At 40.4% G+C, this 17,356-nt stretch overlaps 2 protein-coding genes across 2 annotated transcripts; one reads left to right on the top strand and one right to left on the bottom strand.

The window, feature by feature from the left end:
* Positions 1-4,684: 4,684 nt before the first annotated feature.
* Positions 4,685-5,315, bottom strand: LOC141607976 (long chain acyl-CoA synthetase 8-like). The gene is made up of 2 exons (XM_074427324.1): positions 5,121-5,315; positions 4,685-4,876 (listed from the first exon to the last, which is right to left on the bottom strand). The coding sequence occupies exons 1-2, from the start codon at positions 5,313-5,315 to the stop codon at positions 4,685-4,687; spliced, it is 387 nt and encodes a 128-aa protein (XP_074283425.1).
* Positions 5,316-8,798: 3,483 nt separating this feature from the next.
* On the top strand, positions 8,799-11,373 carry LOC141605777 (cytochrome P450 CYP72A616-like). Its single transcript, XM_074424667.1, has 5 exons — positions 8,799-9,237; positions 9,323-9,543; positions 9,635-9,882; positions 10,059-10,452; positions 10,869-11,373. Exons 1-5 carry the CDS (start codon positions 8,970-8,972, stop codon positions 11,289-11,291), a joined length of 1,554 nt encoding a protein of 517 aa, XP_074280768.1. The 5' UTR covers positions 8,799-8,969; the 3' UTR covers positions 11,292-11,373.
* Positions 11,374-17,356: the final 5,983 nt, after the last annotated feature.

Raw genomic sequence — 17,356 nt, forward strand, 5'->3', positions numbered from 1 at the left:
CCTGAAATGGTTGAGGACCTTGGCTGACGGCAGCCTAGCATGGAGGGTGCATGGGATGAGTTGGATGAAAATTCCAGCTCCCGAGCACCTCCCACCCACGGAGCCCTTGGAGCCGACAGTAGTGACGGTGGACTCCGATGATGAGGAGGAGGAGGATGAGGACGGACCCCGCCAGCTACAGACCTATCTCATCGACGGCGCCATTCTCACGGAGATGCCGGAGCCGACGAAGGGTGAGAATGCGGGAGTGCAGGTGGCAGAGAGACCCAGAGTGGTGAGGGGACCCCGTCGAGTGAGAGAGAGGGCCTCGGAGACTAGGTCACGACTGTAGCACCACAAAGAAGAGCAGCCTTTTCCATGCTACCCTTACCTCGACACCCCGAGACGCGATCCATTACCTGCGGAGAGAGTATCATCTACCTTGACACTCCGGAACATGCACGAGATGGCCTACGCTCAGGGGATAGGGACAGAGGGACCGCATCCGGTGTGGTGGAGCGGAGTCGGGGACTACACAGGGGTTTTCCATTCCTACGGGGTGGATCAGTCGACGTGGGGGGCACCCCAGTCCTTCCCTTACGGTGGCTTGACCCCGTGGTACGTGGGCCCGGGAGCAGGAGCAGGAGGTGATGCGGGAGTGGGTTCATCAGGTGCGGGTATGGCTGGAGGTGGTGGTGATGATGATGAGGTGATGATCGAGCAGCAGCAGCAGCAGGAGGAGTGATACTCCTTGTTTCTATCTTCATTCATGATTGTTATTAGTAGTAGTTGTTGGTAGCGGAGTTAGATTTTTCGGTTGTTTTCTTTTAGTGGAAACTTTATTTGAGAACTTGTATCGTTAGGCCATAAGGCCGGATTTGCTACTCTAACCTTTTGCAGGATAATTAAGAGTCGGGGCATCATCCCGACTCAATTTGTGTGACAATCGTGTGTATATATGTCGGTCTATGACAGGTTGTGTAGGGCACTTGGCCTGCAAGGTACTCGACAGAGTACCCCACACTCTATCGAGTAGCTGCAGGAAAGGAAGAGAGGAAAACATTCTGATCTCGGGCTACTCGATCGAATAGCCAAGACACTCGATCGAGTAGCATGGCACTCGATCGAGTACCGTTACCTACTCGATCGAGTAGCACTGTTACAAAAGATTTTCGAAAATTAAAAATGTTCAATTGTTTTATAATTGCGAGTTTAATGTTTAAAGTAGTTGTGAGTGCGTAGTAACACCTTTAAACCAGTAATTCATATGTTGCAAGTTGTGGTTGAACTTTTATAAGCATAGTAGTCACGATTAGTGAAGCGGTAATCATTTTCTTGTTACTTTAATATTGCATACGCCTCATTACGATCTACTTATCGGAGTTGTAACTCCGCCTATATTTGTGCATATCATTTTAACGTGTGTTGTCAACGGTAACTAGTTATTCCGGTGACTTGCGTATGATTTCTAAATTAACGAGTATGTAGTTAGCAAGTAATGTCCACAACAAATAATATGGTTTCCTTTAATGTTAAGATACAAATAATAGGTAATACGCGTTGATATTTGGGTGGTGAACTTCGGGGACGAAGTTCCTTTTTAGAGGGGAAGAGTAATGTCGCGAAATAAAAAGACTGTTTTTGAATAATGCTTTGCTTGTTTACAATGTTGTTGGTATTATGTTTTGCTTTAGTTACAAAAATTTCTGAGATATAACGAATTACTTTAGTTATTTAAAGTGAAGGGGTTGTATGTTTCAAGAGACGGTCATGAAAAATAGTTATAGTGTGATAAATCGTGCTCGAATCACGTTGCCAAGTAACATGGTGGCGTTGGTTGTACCATATGATAATTGATATGAGACATGTCCTGATCGTTAGTTTGACAGTCGATACGGTATGTCGATACCGTATGTCGGGTGATCGTAAGTGGTGATTCGCATGGAGAGTTTGATGTTTACATGTATATAAAGTAACGGTTAACGGTAATAGTGCTCGCATGATAATAGTAAAAGTCATTAGATATAAGTATAGACGGTAATGATGATGACATGGGGGGGAATGATATTCCAGGGTGTAGTGAGTGAGCGGGAGGAGGAGTGAGGACGTGTTGTTCTCGTGTCTCGAGCGGGAGATGGGGGAGGTGAACTTCGGGGACGAAGTTCTTTTTAAGGGGGGAAGACTGTAATACCCGCCCTTTTAGGGACCCTTTGACCGTCGTTGACCGACCTTGGGAGCGGAGGTAGTCTTAAGAAAGTATGCCAAAACCCGTTTAAGGCTGCGTGTTAAGGGTGGTACTCGATAGAGTAGAGGCTACTCGATCGAGTAGCTATGGTACTCGATCGAGTAGGGGGCCACTCGATCGAGTAGGTTGGGTACTCGATCGAGTACCGGGTTTTCAGCGAGGGTTTTATATCGCGTTTTGTCAAATCTGCAAATCACTTCCGCCACTTTCCTCCTATCCTTCAGTCGCCCCTTTCCCTTCCCTTCACCTCAAAACCTCCATGGATGTCTTTTGGAAGATTCTTGTGCCTAGGAGAGCGCCTCTTGAGTCGGGTAGCAGTCTTTTGCTGAGTTTCCCCCTAATAGGTATGTCACAATCATCATCCGTGCCTTTGTCTCTATAGCTAGGGTTTGCTTGTTAGTAATAGATGTTTGTATGATGGTAATAAGCTTTGCTTGGTCGCTGGATATGTTATCTGTCAGCGTGGATTGGTTGCGGTTGCTTAAAGGTAGGTTCGCCTACTCAGTTTCTGTTGACGGTCTAGTGTGTCGGTCGTTGTGGTAGTGTTGTGCTTGTTTGATATAGTATTTGTGTGTGTTGTGATTGTGGTTGTGATGGCTGTTGATGGTTCTCGAGATGCGTTCTCGGCTGAGTGGGGTCACTTGCGGGAGTGGCTTCACGCCCTAGTTTCGCCCTTCGTGGAACCCGCCACGGAAGGGGATGTGCACATTAATGGGACAGGGTTATCGCTCGGTATGATGAGCGGGGCTTAGGTGGGAACGGTCTGCGGTCCCCCACTTTGGCGGGGTCTGTCCAAAGTGGACGATCGATGATGAGTTGATTGGATTGTGGTGATTGCGGTTGGAGTTGGTAGTGTTGTTTGTATTGTTGATTGTAGTTGCCATTGTCTTATCTTGTCTCGATCGACCTTGTGTGGTTGTTTGTTTGTTATGTGTCCGCCGTGATCCCTTATGGTGAGCAAATCGGTCTTAGCGGTGTTGATGTTGTTGATAGGCGAGGTCCCAGGCGGGGATGAGTCTTCACGAGATATGATGGTCATAGCGAGTAGTCTTTGAGTTGTACCTTTATATTGTATTTTGGTTTGAATCACTTGTAATATAACTTAATAGTTCTTTTATTGGCGTTTGATAATTACTTTCCTCGGGCAACCGAGATGGTAACGCCCTTATATGCTAAGGAAGGCCTAGTTAAGGCTCCTCTGAATATGGGGGTGTTACACTAATTTCCACTATAAATACCCCATTAGTCTAATTAGAGGAGCATCTTCTTCTTATCAATAATTAGTATAGTTAATATCAATCAAATCTCTCTTTAATATTGTAATCAAGTATTAATCAAGTTTTAATCCAAGTTTTAGTTCTTTAATCTCTCTCTTGTTCATCCTTTATTTTGGGTAATTGAAGATTATTTGGGTTATTATTGGGAGATTGACAACCTCTCAATCAAACATCAAGTACTTCTATTATTCTTGCTTTGTTATTGGAATCATTAGTAGGTATAATCTCTTAATCCCTTTTTAATTATTGCTAAGTACTTTCATTTGTTCATCATGTTTCATTTTGTTGGTATGATTGACAACCTTGCTAGCATGATTAACATGATAATGAGTGAGTAGTCTCTTAGCTAGGGTTAGTGGGTGATTAGGGGAAACCAACATGGGGAATGATTCATGCTTAAATTAATATGCTTTCATGTTTTATTTGCTTGCTTGTTTTGATCTTAACTCATGCACATGTTATGTTTGATGAAATGCTAAGCCTATGAATCCTTGCATTTATCACCATCACCTATCTTTTCAATGAGACTTGTAAGACATAAACCAACTCGAGTCTCATTAGACCATGCATGTTGTTGAGTAGGGAAGATTAAGTCGACTTGTAGGTGTTGTACAATCTAATCGATTCGGCTCCGGGACCGAAACTTTCCTAGGATTGTAAGATATAACCCAACTCAATCCATCACAACAATAATTGCTTGCTTATAATTTGAGAACATGTTCGTATGATCGATTCTCATGATTCCCCTATGATCCCATGACACCCTAGTGCTTTTTAATCAATTGTTTACACCCCTTTAATTCATCTTGCTTGTTTATTTTCATTACTATTTTAGTTTAGTAACCTTCTACATCAACCCAATTTGTGACACCCCTTAGACACCACTAGTTGCAATATAAATCTCATTTCAATACCCGTCCCTTGGGATCCGACCTTTACTTGCCTCTTTACTAATTGTAGAGTTGTTTGTGAAGCTATAAATTGTGTTTTGATTCGGACGTGACCCAACGACCACACCTTTAATTGTGAACACGAAACGGACCGATCAATACTATACAATATCACACCACTGAACCTAATTCCGCCTTTCACTCCACCTTTCACCATCTTCATTGTCAGTCACAATACCTTCTTTATCGACGACCCTAATGGTGACGAGATCGCAGGCGTTCGCTACTCCGCCTCAGTATCGTTCAATAAACTCACCGGATCTAGTGTACAACTTATCGAGTTCACTCTTATACTTGGTTTTCAGTTGCTCCCTCTTGAGTTTAAGAGCAGCTGTTACTAACCCTGATTCAGGTGTCCATGAATCAGCTACTAACTTAATCATTGATGGTATTTCAAACTTGTCCAATCTTGCTTCTTTTGCGGCCTGCAATATACATGACTATTGCTTCAATAAAAGTTACACAAAATGAAATAACCTGGAAGACGTTCTAAACTTGGTGATATGTCAAGAGATAGACAAATTCAAGGCTCCGTCTCAGAAAAAAGTTATCCCAATGTCATTCTAGTGGTTGCCATAAGGCGGACTCAATGGCCTTTTTGCATTAAATTTTAAAAACATAAAACTCGAGTTGTGTACATTCCTTCTTCCTAGTACCTACACGACTAACCTTAGAGAGTGATGTTTGGACCTCCTTGATAGCTTCAGCTTTGTCACACAGCTCGGGAATGCTACTGTATTGAGTACCATTGTTGATCGAAGTGCAATCAGAGAAGCATATTACTAAAACTGATACGGAGTAAAATAATGTAGTCCCCCTGTAAATATAAATGGGAACTTGGCAGTCAACTTGATTAGTTCCCATCAAATTATTGTCGTAGTCTTCTCCTCAGTCAACAATTTATCGTCTTTTTTGGCGATAATGTTAAAAGTTAAAGCCTATATGTCAAATAAAATTATTGAAAAAAAGTAAAAAGTGATATTCTTGTGTACAATGTGTGATACATAAGTGGACTCATGGGACTTAAAAATATAGGTGGACTCACCGGATCTTGCCTCTATATATATATATATATATATATATATATATATATATATATATATATATATATATATACATATATATATATACATATATATATATATACATATATACATATATGCATGTCGTATACATCGAACACTTATTACAATCGACCTGCACATAATGGGTATATCTATAATATTATATATATTTTTTTTACATATAACATTAACTAACGGCTGAATTGCTTTGTTTTTTTTTCTAGAATCGATGGATACATCTCGGGTTTGTGTGGAAGTTAATCTTAAAACCGTTTTGAATGCTATTTTGAATCAGATCAAATTAGCACCTGTAGAATATGGAATACACGCTGTCACCCATGACGAGATAAAAGCTTATGTTCAGATACATGGAATCGGAAATCCTCCCAAATGTGCTAAATTTATTGGCAGCCCATCAAGACTTATTGCTCCATCTGAGCAAAATTGCACGCGAAAAGCAATGAAATTTATTTGCGATATGTATGAAATCGATGTTCTTGATTTGAACTTCTATGATCTACAATATGTTAAAACATAATTATCATATGCTAGAGCAAAAATACAATCAGTTGAAATGTCAAATGGCCCATGAAACAGTCGAAGCAGTGGCTACTTCGAGCGACGAATTTACTGTTTAGTGTACTTTACTAAAAAGCGTTGTCTAAATAAAAGCATATGTATAATAAAAAATTACAAAGCGTGTAATTTGTACTTCGTATATTAGTAAGAGTTTTTGAATAAAGCATACGTTTACAGTATATAACGTCTTTCGGTGGTTTTATCGAACTTTGAATATAATTCAGTAGTTTATCACCGCCTGCGTTGTACGCGAACTTCTCATATTATTTGTTTTTTTTTTTTTTTATAAATTCGACATGTTGTAGGATGACTCGACAACTTGGTTACTGTAATTTATATATTTATTAACAATTCATCCAAAGTGATAGAGCAAGACAACTTTTTACCTTACCCATAATAATACGTTTCGATTGCATCCCATTTTGAATATTTTCTTTGCACTTTTCACAATATCAAAAATAAATTCATGAAATAACATCATAACATAAGATCTTTACATCTTCATCTTTAACATAATCAAAAAAGTTGGATGCCGTGTGCGTAGCACGCGGCGTTCCAACTAGTAATGCTAAAAAGCGCACTCTTCTATATAACACATGCAAGTAGCCGCTCGTCCTTTACTTAAACATTCATCAGGCTTTCGTTCAATTTTTTATTTATTTGACGAATCATTTATTTTCCTTTTCATTTTCTAAGCCCCTATTTTTTTGCGCTTAATGAAGCTGAATTGAATCGAAGTAAACTGAAATAAGCTGAATTAAATTGAATTGAATTGAATTTACTAAGATGATTAAAGCTGAAATAAGCGTTGAAATTAAGCTGAAAGGATAAGCTAATAGGAAAGGGCCTAACATATTACAGTCCAAAAGGTGGAAGCAATACTAAATACACACCCGTCATAAATTTTACAACGTACAATATCATCATATGAAAACTACTACTTCACATCCTAGAAAATGATAGTGATTCGAAAATAAAAAATCCTAAGCAAACATAGCTAAAAGCAACAAATAGGTGGTACTTAAGCAGACCCGTGAGCAATCACGGGTCACGGAACTAGTTATGAAGTTCAAAATCAGAAATCACATCTTGCCCATTAAATGATACGGGGTCTTTTGCGATAATTTGTGTTCTTAATTAACATGAAAATGTACAATTTTTGTTAGGGTTATTTAATGTCAATAATCCAACCTAAGTCTCATCTTCCTCATTTAATTCAACCTATTGATTATCCCATATTAATCTGATCTTTACTACCATTTAACTTATTTTGATACGTTGGAAAGACAACCTATTAAACAGGTCATCCTTAGAAATAAAAAATAAAAGAAAAAAAAATAAAATCATTAAAACAACAACACTTCTACATCCTCTTCAACCTTCAAGCTTCATCCCGTCTCAGCCTTCACCAAACACTAAAAACCACAGCCACGGAACCACACCGCATGTCCACCACCACCACTGAACCGCATCACTTTAAGCCCACACCACCAAACCACCTAAGCATAACCGCATCCTCACCCAACCCTCCTCTCTCACCAGGTCACCACCCCCATAACCACTAATGCCCAACTGACGATGACCACTCCCTACCGCCGAGAGAGCTCTGACGACAACCCCAGCCACACCACAGCATAACAACGAAAAACCACTAGCCCTCGTTACGGACCCAGATCTCGTGGTGGTGGTTGTTGGTGTCAGTAGTATTGTCGTTATTCTGGTGGTTGTGGGTGGTGGTGAGGCGGCTGGTTGTTGTGGGTTGTTGGTTAAATGGGGAAAATGTTGATGTTTATAATGTTGATGCAAAAAGTGAGTCTTCTGTTGATTTCAATAGAAAAATCTTAGAGTTGGAATCTGGTGATCATGATTTCGAGGAAGAAGTAGAACAGCCGCTACAAATGGGTTCCGACGATAGTGTTACTTGCGAATATGATGCATCTGGGTATTTTGTTAGATCTCCTTTTCTATTTTTTGGGTGGTTGCACTTGCAGGTGTGGGGTTCGGGTGGTGATGTCGAATTTGTGTGGTGATGTCGAAATTGTGGGGATTTGTGATGTTTTGGGTGATGAAGGATTAGATTTATGAAGGAAGGAGAAGCTTTGAAGAATAACAATGGAGAAATGAAGAAGGGAACAAAAAAAAAAAAAAAAAAAAAAAAGAAAAGAAAAGAAGATGACCTCTTGGGCAACCGGTTCTAACAGGTCAAATATGGGTCGAGATCAATGGAAGTTAAATGATAGGAAAGATCAGATTAATATGGGATAATGAATAGGTTGGATTAAACGGGGAAAAAGAGACTTAGGTTGGATTATTGTCATTAAATAACCCTTTTTGTTATCATAGAGACAATGTTAATCCCAACAGCCAACAGGTCGAACGTTGGACATAATTTCATGGATATGGCCTCAACCTTACGGTGTTGTTATGACTAATCTTTCTATTGTTCTACTTCTACCCCCGTATCCTCGGCTGAAATATACTCTATATTTCGGTGTTCAAATGACACATCTTTCACAATAGAAACAAATGGCAGGAATTAGCGGGTCATTTCCTTTTCTTTATTAGCTTCTTCTCCAAGAATTTGTTCAGGCACAGCTAAAAGAAAGTTTCAAGATGGCTGGTCAAAAGATGAGTAAATTAATCACAAGGTTATCCAAAATAATTATACTCCATTATAATAATGTAAAGATGGAAGACATGTATCACTACTCTACTTAAACAATTACTAATTTTGACTACAGAAGCTTTTTTCCCAAGAAATATACCTTCTCTGTAAGAAGAAGAAGAAAAAAAAAATTAAAAAATTCATGTATAAATAGAAGGCAACGTTTAGCATTTACTTACAACTTAAAATATATAACTACTTTGAAAGAAAATGGGTATTTTAATTGTTGTTATATTTTCTGCATGTTTAATTTCATATTTGGTGTTGAAAATTGGAAATTCAATATGGTGGAAACCAAAAAGGCTAGGAAAGCAACTAAAATTACAAGGCATAAAAGGAAACCACTACAAGGTCTTGCTTGGTGACATGAAAGAGCTGGTGAATCAGTACAAGGAAGCTTGGTCTAAACCCAGCAACCTTAATCACCAGATTGCCGCTCGTGTTGATCCTTTCACCCATACCATGGTGGATAAGTACGGTATGAGTCTTAAACATAACAGTATTCCCAGAGTACGGAAGTATAACCTTGTTGATGGCTGAAAGAATGAATATTGATGAAACAGGGAAGGTGAGCTTGTGTTGGACAGGACCAACGCCAAGTCTTGTAATCAAGGATCCAGAAATGATCAAACAAGTGTTGATCAACAAGCAAGGTCACTTCCAAAAGCCTTACATAAACCCTCTTATTCTTGTCCTTACCAAAGGCATTACCACTTTGGAGGGTGATAAATGGGCTAAACATAGAAAGATTATCAATCCTGCCTTCCACATTCAGAAACTAAAGGTTTGTACACACCAAAATAAAAATCTTTATTTTTTAAAAACTTGTAACACTGATACCTTTGAGAATACCTAATATGTGTTCCCAACTTCAGGGCATGGTACCAGTAATGGCCGCTACTTGCAATGAGTTTATTGATCGATGGAGAAGTATGATCAACCCTGAAGAGGGGAGCTGTGAGCTTGATATCTGGCCTGAGTTTCAAAATTTGACAGCAGATGTTATTTCAAGAACAGGATTTGGAAGTAACTATGAAGAAGGGAGTAAGATTTTCAAGCTTCAAAAGGAGCTGGTGACCCTCGTGATTGAAGCCATGCAAACCTTGTACATTCCCGGCTTCAGGTACTCTATAAAACTAATTTCATAATACGGATCACCACGACTTCTAAACCCTCGATTCAGCTAAGGTAACAACTATCGGAAGCTCAGAAAGGAGTACAAATAACTTGTAGCTTGATAAAGATAATGATGCTTGAAGTAATATTCAGGGAGTTTGACGAGGGTATTTTTTTCCGCAGGTTCATTCCAACCAAAAAGAACAGAAGGAGAAAGGAATTAGACAAGATGATCACATCAATGCTCACGGACTTGATCAGGAAAAGGGAGAATACTATTAGATCACAAGAATCTCAGACAGATGACTTGCTAGGACTGCTTTTACACTCAAATTACCAGAATAACGAGGCAAACAAAACAGAAGACCTGAAACATGGCGGGATGGCAATTGAAGAGGTGATTGAGGAGTGCAAACAGTTTTACTTGGCTGGACAAGAAACAACGGCGAGCTTGCTTACATGGACAATCATCGTATTGGCTATGCACCCTGACTGGCAGGAGAAAGCGAGAGACGAAGTTATGCAAGCCTGTGGAAGAGATTCTATCAATTTCGAAGCAATTAAGAACCTCAGCATTGTAAGTCTTGATTCAAGCTTAATTTAACTACGTCCACCAGCTTTTCACATTTCAATCCTAAAGCTGAATTTTATTCCTAGGTCTAAATTCTCAAATCAAGATCTGTCGGTATAAAGACCGGCAGTTCGACACATTTGCATGAAATTTTTTTCATTCTACAGTTCTAGATCTTGAAGATGCAAACTGTAATCAAATTCATTTCAACAGTTAGTAACTTAGTATTAGGTCCACAGTTCACTACGTGAACACTAACTGAACAGGGTCCAAGTTTCAGTCATCCTTACCATCGCCATCAATCTCTCAACTCCTTCAAAACTTGGAACAAGAAAAACAGAAAAATAACCGAGTAAAACAAAGGAAAGTAAAGACACAACCAGCTCGGATTTCATTCTTTTCTTGTTTTTGTGGCCCTTCAGGTGACGATGATCCTTAATGAGGTTTTAAGGTTATATCCTCCAGTGATTGCACATTACCGACACACATACAAGGAAACCAAAATTGGAGAAATCAGCATACCTGCTGGAGTGAATGTCACCCTTCCTACGTTACTTATGCAACATGATCATGACATCTGGGGCAATGATGCGGAGGAGTTCAAACCAGAGAGATTTTCTGAAGGAGCGGCAAAGGCATCCAAAGATGCATTCTTCCCCTTTGGTTACGGTCCAAGGATATGTGTTGGCCAAATTTTTGCTCTTATTGAAGCTAAGGTGGCTTTATCTATGATTTTACAGAATTTTTCGATTCAACTTTCGCCATCTTACATTCATGCTCCTCATACTGTGATGATGCTTCAACCTCAGCATGGAGCTCACATCATATTACAGCCTCGATATTAAGTCATATTGTAACAAACTAAACTGCATTTTGTGTGATAAATGTTGGAAGAATAATGTAAATAAAAAGTGAATGTTTTGTGCTGATCAGGGCTTCATAGGTAACTGTAGATTATGTTCATTTCAAATCAGAATATGACAATTAAACAACTAGCAGATGCAGAGGAGCAGAGCTACGTCGTAATAGCAAAGAGTAACAAATACTACCCTGAATTCCAAGACATTGGACCAAAGAAATTTTTTACCTCAAAATTTCTAGATAATAATGAGATACAACTTGTTAAAGACGTAGAGAATAGAATAAGATGATACTGAGTTAATTATTCAAAGTAATTGTGTTGAGTACATATGGCTATATATTATGCTATTTATACACAAGAATGAATAACATATTTACGGAAGGAAAAAACTTGTATCGCTAATTACGGAAGGCGGATAATATGTTGCCTTGTGTGGAGCTTGAGCCAACGGCTTTTATGGGGCTCCTAGGCTGTTGCTCTTCAACGGCTCTCTAGGGTGCTTGTTTATACCCCCCGCAAGTTGGAGTGGGTAGGATCGAACACACCCAACTTGGATAGAAGGTCTTCAAATGATTCCCGTCCTAGAGCTTTGGTAAAGATGTCTGCGAGTTGAGCTTTAGTGTGGACATAGCTAGGGGCTATGACGTTCTTTTGTATTTCGTCGCGGATAAAGTGGCAATCAATCTCGATATGTTTCGTGCGCTCGTGTGGAAAACTGGATTGCGGGCTATGTAGAGAGCGGATTGGTTGTCGCACTTGAGTTGAATGGGTTTGTCATGAGGAATGCCGAGAGAATGAAGTAGTCCTTTGAGCCACTTAAGTTCTTTGACGGTGAAGGCCATGGCGCGATACTCGGATTCAGCAGAAGAAAGGGATACGGTGGCTTGTTTCTTGGTTTTCCAAGAGATGGGAGAGGAGCCCAAGAAGACTAGATAGGCGGAAAGTGACCGTCGACTGGTAGGGCATGCAGCGTGGTCGGCGTCGCAATAGGCATTGAGTCATAGGTCACTGTCGGAGCGAAGAAGTATGCCTTGACCCGGCGAGTTCTTTAAGTACTTAACAACTTTGAGAGCGGCTTGCCAGTGGTCGATGGCAGGAGCGTGCATAAATTGAGCTAGTGTATGAACCGAATAAGTAAGTTCGGGCCGTGTAATGGTAAGATAAACCAGGCGGCCGATGAGCCGGCGGTAGGATTGGGGATCACTCATGTGGGCGGCCTTGGATAGGGCTAACTTATGATTCTGTTCCATGGGTGTTGGCGTTGGTTGTGTGCCAAGGAGGCCCGTTTCTTTTAAGATGTCGAGGGCGTATTTTCGTTGAGAAATAAAAATCCCGGAGTTATGACGAGCGATTTCTAGGCCGAGGAAGTATTTGAGAACTCCCAAGTCTTTCATATGAAAACATGTGCTCAAGTATTGCTTGAATTGATTAATGAAATCGGGATTGTTCCCACAAATGACCAAATCATCCACGTAGACAAGTATGTGTACCTCGGTGTTGGTCCGGTTAATAGAAAATAAGGAGTGATCATATGGGCATTGATTGAATCCATATTGTAAGAGAGCGGAAGCGAGCTTAGCATACCAACACCGTGGGGCTTGGCGTAAACCATAGAGAGACTTGCGAAGTCGACAAACCTTGCCGGCTGTAGATGGATGAAAACCCGGCGGAGGTGTCATGTAAACTTCCTCATCGAGATCACCATGGAGAAATGCATTGTGAACATCCATTTGGTGAAGGACCCATCTTTTGGCGGCGGCAATAGCAAGCAAGGTGCGAACGGTAACATGTTTTATAGTAGGAGCAAATGTTTCGTTGTAGTCCACCCCTTCAACTTGCTTATTTCCCATAACAACGAGTCTTGCTTTGTAACGTTCAATAGACCCATCCGCATTGTATTTAATTTTGTAGACCCACTTGGAACCAATGGCTTTCTTATGCGAAGGTAGAGTTTCGAGAGTCCAAGTGTTGTTTTTGTTGAGAGCATCAAGTTCCAGTTTCATGGCGTCGCGCCATTCCTTGACCTGCACGGCATCTTTAAAATGGCTAGGCTCGTGGTGTTTAGTCACGGCCGACAAGAAAGCTTTGTGGTTAGTAGAAAAATTATCATAATTTAAATAGTGAGAAAGAGGGAATGCCGTACCTGAAGACGATGATGAGGCCACGAGAGAGTTTAATGAGGGGCGTGATTTAGAAAGGATAAAATCGTTAAGATTGGAGTTCGGTATTTTGAGACGATGTCCTCGACCCATGGGTTGTGGGTCATTGGTAGTCGTAGATGTGGAAGGGTTGGTCTCGGTGGTCTCAGTGGCTGTGGTCGATGGAGTCGTCGATGGGGCTGATTGGGCCGTGTTTGTGGCAGGGGAAGGGGAAGATGTGGGTGATGTGGACGGTGTGGAGGCGGAAGTAGTAGTGATAAGTATAGGTTGGTCGATGGGTGTTAAAGAGTCCGTTAAGAAGGAAGGGTTAGAGTCAAGATCGTGTATGTTAAGACCTTTATAAGGGAATTCACTTTCGACAAAGACGACATCGCGTGAGTCAAAATAGGAGCCGGTGTCCAAATCGTAGAGGCGCTATCCTTTCTTGCCAAAAGGATAACCAATGAAAATACATTTACGACTTTTAGGGGCAAATTTGTCATGAGAGCGATTTAAAGTCCGAGCGTAAGCGAGACAACCAAAGATGCGTATATTTTCAAACGGGGGAGGTTTATTAAAAAGCATTTCATAAGGCGTTTTGCCATGTAGAAGAGGCGTTGGAGTACGGTTTATAAGGTAAACTGCACTCAAAACGCATTCTCCCCAAAAATATAAAGGTAGACTTGCTTGAAAAAGTAGAGCACGTGCAACGTTCAAAATATGGCGATGTTTACGTTCGACCCGCCCGTTTTGTTGGGGGGTGTCAACGTTAGATGTTTGAAAGAGGATTCCATTTTCGGTGAAGAAGGGGATAAGAGGACGAAATTCGGTGCCGTTATCGGTCCGTAAAATTTTAATTTTTTTCTCAAATTGACTTTTGATCATAGCGAAAAAATCATCAACAATAGTAAGAAAATAAGTAGATCCGCACGAGGCATTCTCAGAATATGGACCCCAAAGATCGCAATGAATGAGATCAAAAGAAGAATTATCATGACTTGAACTTAAATGAAAATGTTCGCGAGTTTGCTTCGCGCGTAAACAAATGTCACAATTTTGACTCTGAAAAATATTCGATGTTTTAGAGACTTTATTCAAAAAAGGTAAAAAACGAGAAATTTGTGAAGAGGGGTGTCCCAACCTTCGGTGCCATAATTCAACAGATTCAACTGTCCCAGCTAGACAAGCGTGTACTTTGTCGTTCCGGACACTCTTAAGGTAGTAAAGCCCCTCATGCTGCTCACTCGCGCCAATCACCATCCTCGAGATACGGTCCTGAATAAAACAAAGATTATGAGAGAACTGAATTGTGAGTGTCGTGTCTTTTAAAAGACTTGACACCGACATTAAATTACAATGTAAATTAGCGGCATATAAGACATCTCGTAAAATAAGACGAGAAGAAAGGTGTATATCGCCACTTTGTGTAGCGATTGTAAGATCTCCGTTAGGGAGACCAACGGATAAAGGCGTAATATTTTTAATATTAGAAAAGTGAGAAAGACAACCCGACATGTGATGGGATGCTCCCGTGTCAATAATCCAAAAAGAAGAGATATTACCGTTTAAGCGCTCAATAGAAGAAGCCTCGGTTTTGCGAGACTGCCATAAATTCCCAAGTTCCTCCAATTCTTGTGGAGAAAGTGAGTTCAAATCAAGACGATCAAAATTGGCCAGAGGCGGACGAGAACTTCCTTCCCCCGTGCTGGCAACCGTGCCTCTGCCCGACACCATTAAAGCTTTTGGTGCAGGAACAGAGGGCAAAACAGGGGCAGCAGACGAAGGCACAGAAACAGACGGCTTACTACGAGGGTCGGGGACGAAGACAGCGTTTGTAAGGTCAGTAGCATTTGGAGCAAGATAAATACGGGGACGCAGTCTATCACCCCACCACTCGGGGTAGTTACCAGTAACTTGATGGCAAAACTGTAAACTATGACCAGATTTCTTACAGGCGATGCAATAATACTTTGAAGGTTCGGATGAATTACGACGATTATCACGCCCCCCTCCCCCTGACTGTCGGTTTCCTTGAGTGACTCGCGCAGCAAAGGCCATGGGGGCAGGGTTAGACTCTGTTTTATTCAAAGATAATTGCCGAACCCCCTCATCTTGCAGGAGACGATTATAAACCAAGTCTAAAGAGGGAAGAGGATTAATACCAATTATTTGGGAACGGGTGTTTGCAAAACGGTCATCGAGGCCTATGAGAAAATCACGTACCCGTTTATTCTCCCTTCTAGCCGTGATAAGAGTGAGCCAATCACACTGGCACGGGTTTCAAGAACAGGCCGGGAGTGCGTCGAGATCAGAGATACTATTCCAGATGGCCGTCATACGACCGTAGTAAGCAACCAAGGACTCAGTTGGTTCTTGACGACAAGACAACAAATTGGCCTGCAATTGATAGATACGAGACTCGTTAACTTGACTAAAACGATTTTTAATATCGGACCAAACCTGTTTTGCCTCAGGACGGAGCATGATTTGATTACGGATGCTACTGTCAATAGTATTAAAAATCCACATTGTAACCAGGGCATTAGTAGATTGCCATGTCTCGAAAGTATCATCGGTTGCAGCCGGTTTCGTAATAGAGCCATCAATATACTCGAGCTTCCCTTTGGCCATGAGAGCTAATTGGAAAGAACGGGACCATTCGTCATAATTGTTTCCATTGAAGGGAATCGGGGTGATGCTATGACCCGTATTCTCGACATGGACCATTGTGATAGAAGGAGTTTGTGGTGTAGGAGTGATTTCTTTGCCTGCCATAGCAAGAGATTGAAAGAAAGAAAAAAAAATTTAAGACGGCAGATATGAGATGTGAAAGAAAATCGAACCCTAGCTCGATACCATGTTAAAGACGTAGAGAATAGAATAAGATGATACTGAGTTAATTATTCAAAGTAATTGTGTTGAGTACATATGGCTATATACTATGCTATTTATACACATGAATGAATAACATATTTACGGAAGGAATTAACTTGTATCGCTAATTACGGAAGGCGGATAATATGTTGCCTTGTGTGGAGCTTGAGCCAACGGCTTTTATGGGGCTCCTAGGCCGTTGCTCTTCAACAGCTCTCTAGGGTGCTTGTTAATACAACTTGCTATTTAGGCTTTTGAGAACCACAAGAGTCCACTTCATTGCACCTAAATCTAACCCGGATGACCTGACTCTAGTAAACCAATACAAAATCTGAATAAAACCAGAGATCGCAATAGAATATGACCAAAACTGAAATTGATCCAACCCAAGTCACCCAATTCAAAACCTTACATGGTATACCATTCCAAAACTACCCCATCCCTCCAAACCTTGAAAATGATCTGCTTCGAAATTAATCATATTAACTTAAAACTTACATGTCTATCCGCATGACAAATGCAGAGTACATAGTTGCAAAAATCCTAATAAATAAGACTCAATATAACCTGACTCCTACCCAATTGACCGGCCTGTAAACACTAAACAGTATGAGCTTTAGTGAGTGAGGAGGCCATGGAGTTCAAGGATGAAAAAGACTCGGTGAATTTATAGATTAGTCCCTGGCATACTTTAGCAGATCATATCTGCAAATCTATACTATATAATTAAAAGGCTAGGCAAAAGCAATAAATTTAATTCCACATGTCACTAGCAATTAACTTAATTCCACATAAGCTTAGCAATCAAATTACTTTCTATACATTTTAATTATCTATTTAATTTATTACTAATTAACAAGCCAAAAAGATGAGGAGACAAAGGAGTAGCAAAAAAATGACAAAAAAAAAGAGTAGTTTATTATTCACATTTCACCCAACCTCTATGATATCAATACTATATATTAAATCCAGAAACCAAGGGACTTTTATGTAATTAAAGAAAGTTATACAAATTAATTATATTATATAGTTTTAA

The sequence above is a fragment of the Silene latifolia genome, chromosome 10 (assembly GCF_048544455.1).
Source record: "Silene latifolia isolate original U9 population chromosome 10, ASM4854445v1, whole genome shotgun sequence".
In the NCBI taxonomy this organism is placed as follows: Eukaryota; Viridiplantae; Streptophyta; class Magnoliopsida; order Caryophyllales; family Caryophyllaceae; genus Silene; species Silene latifolia.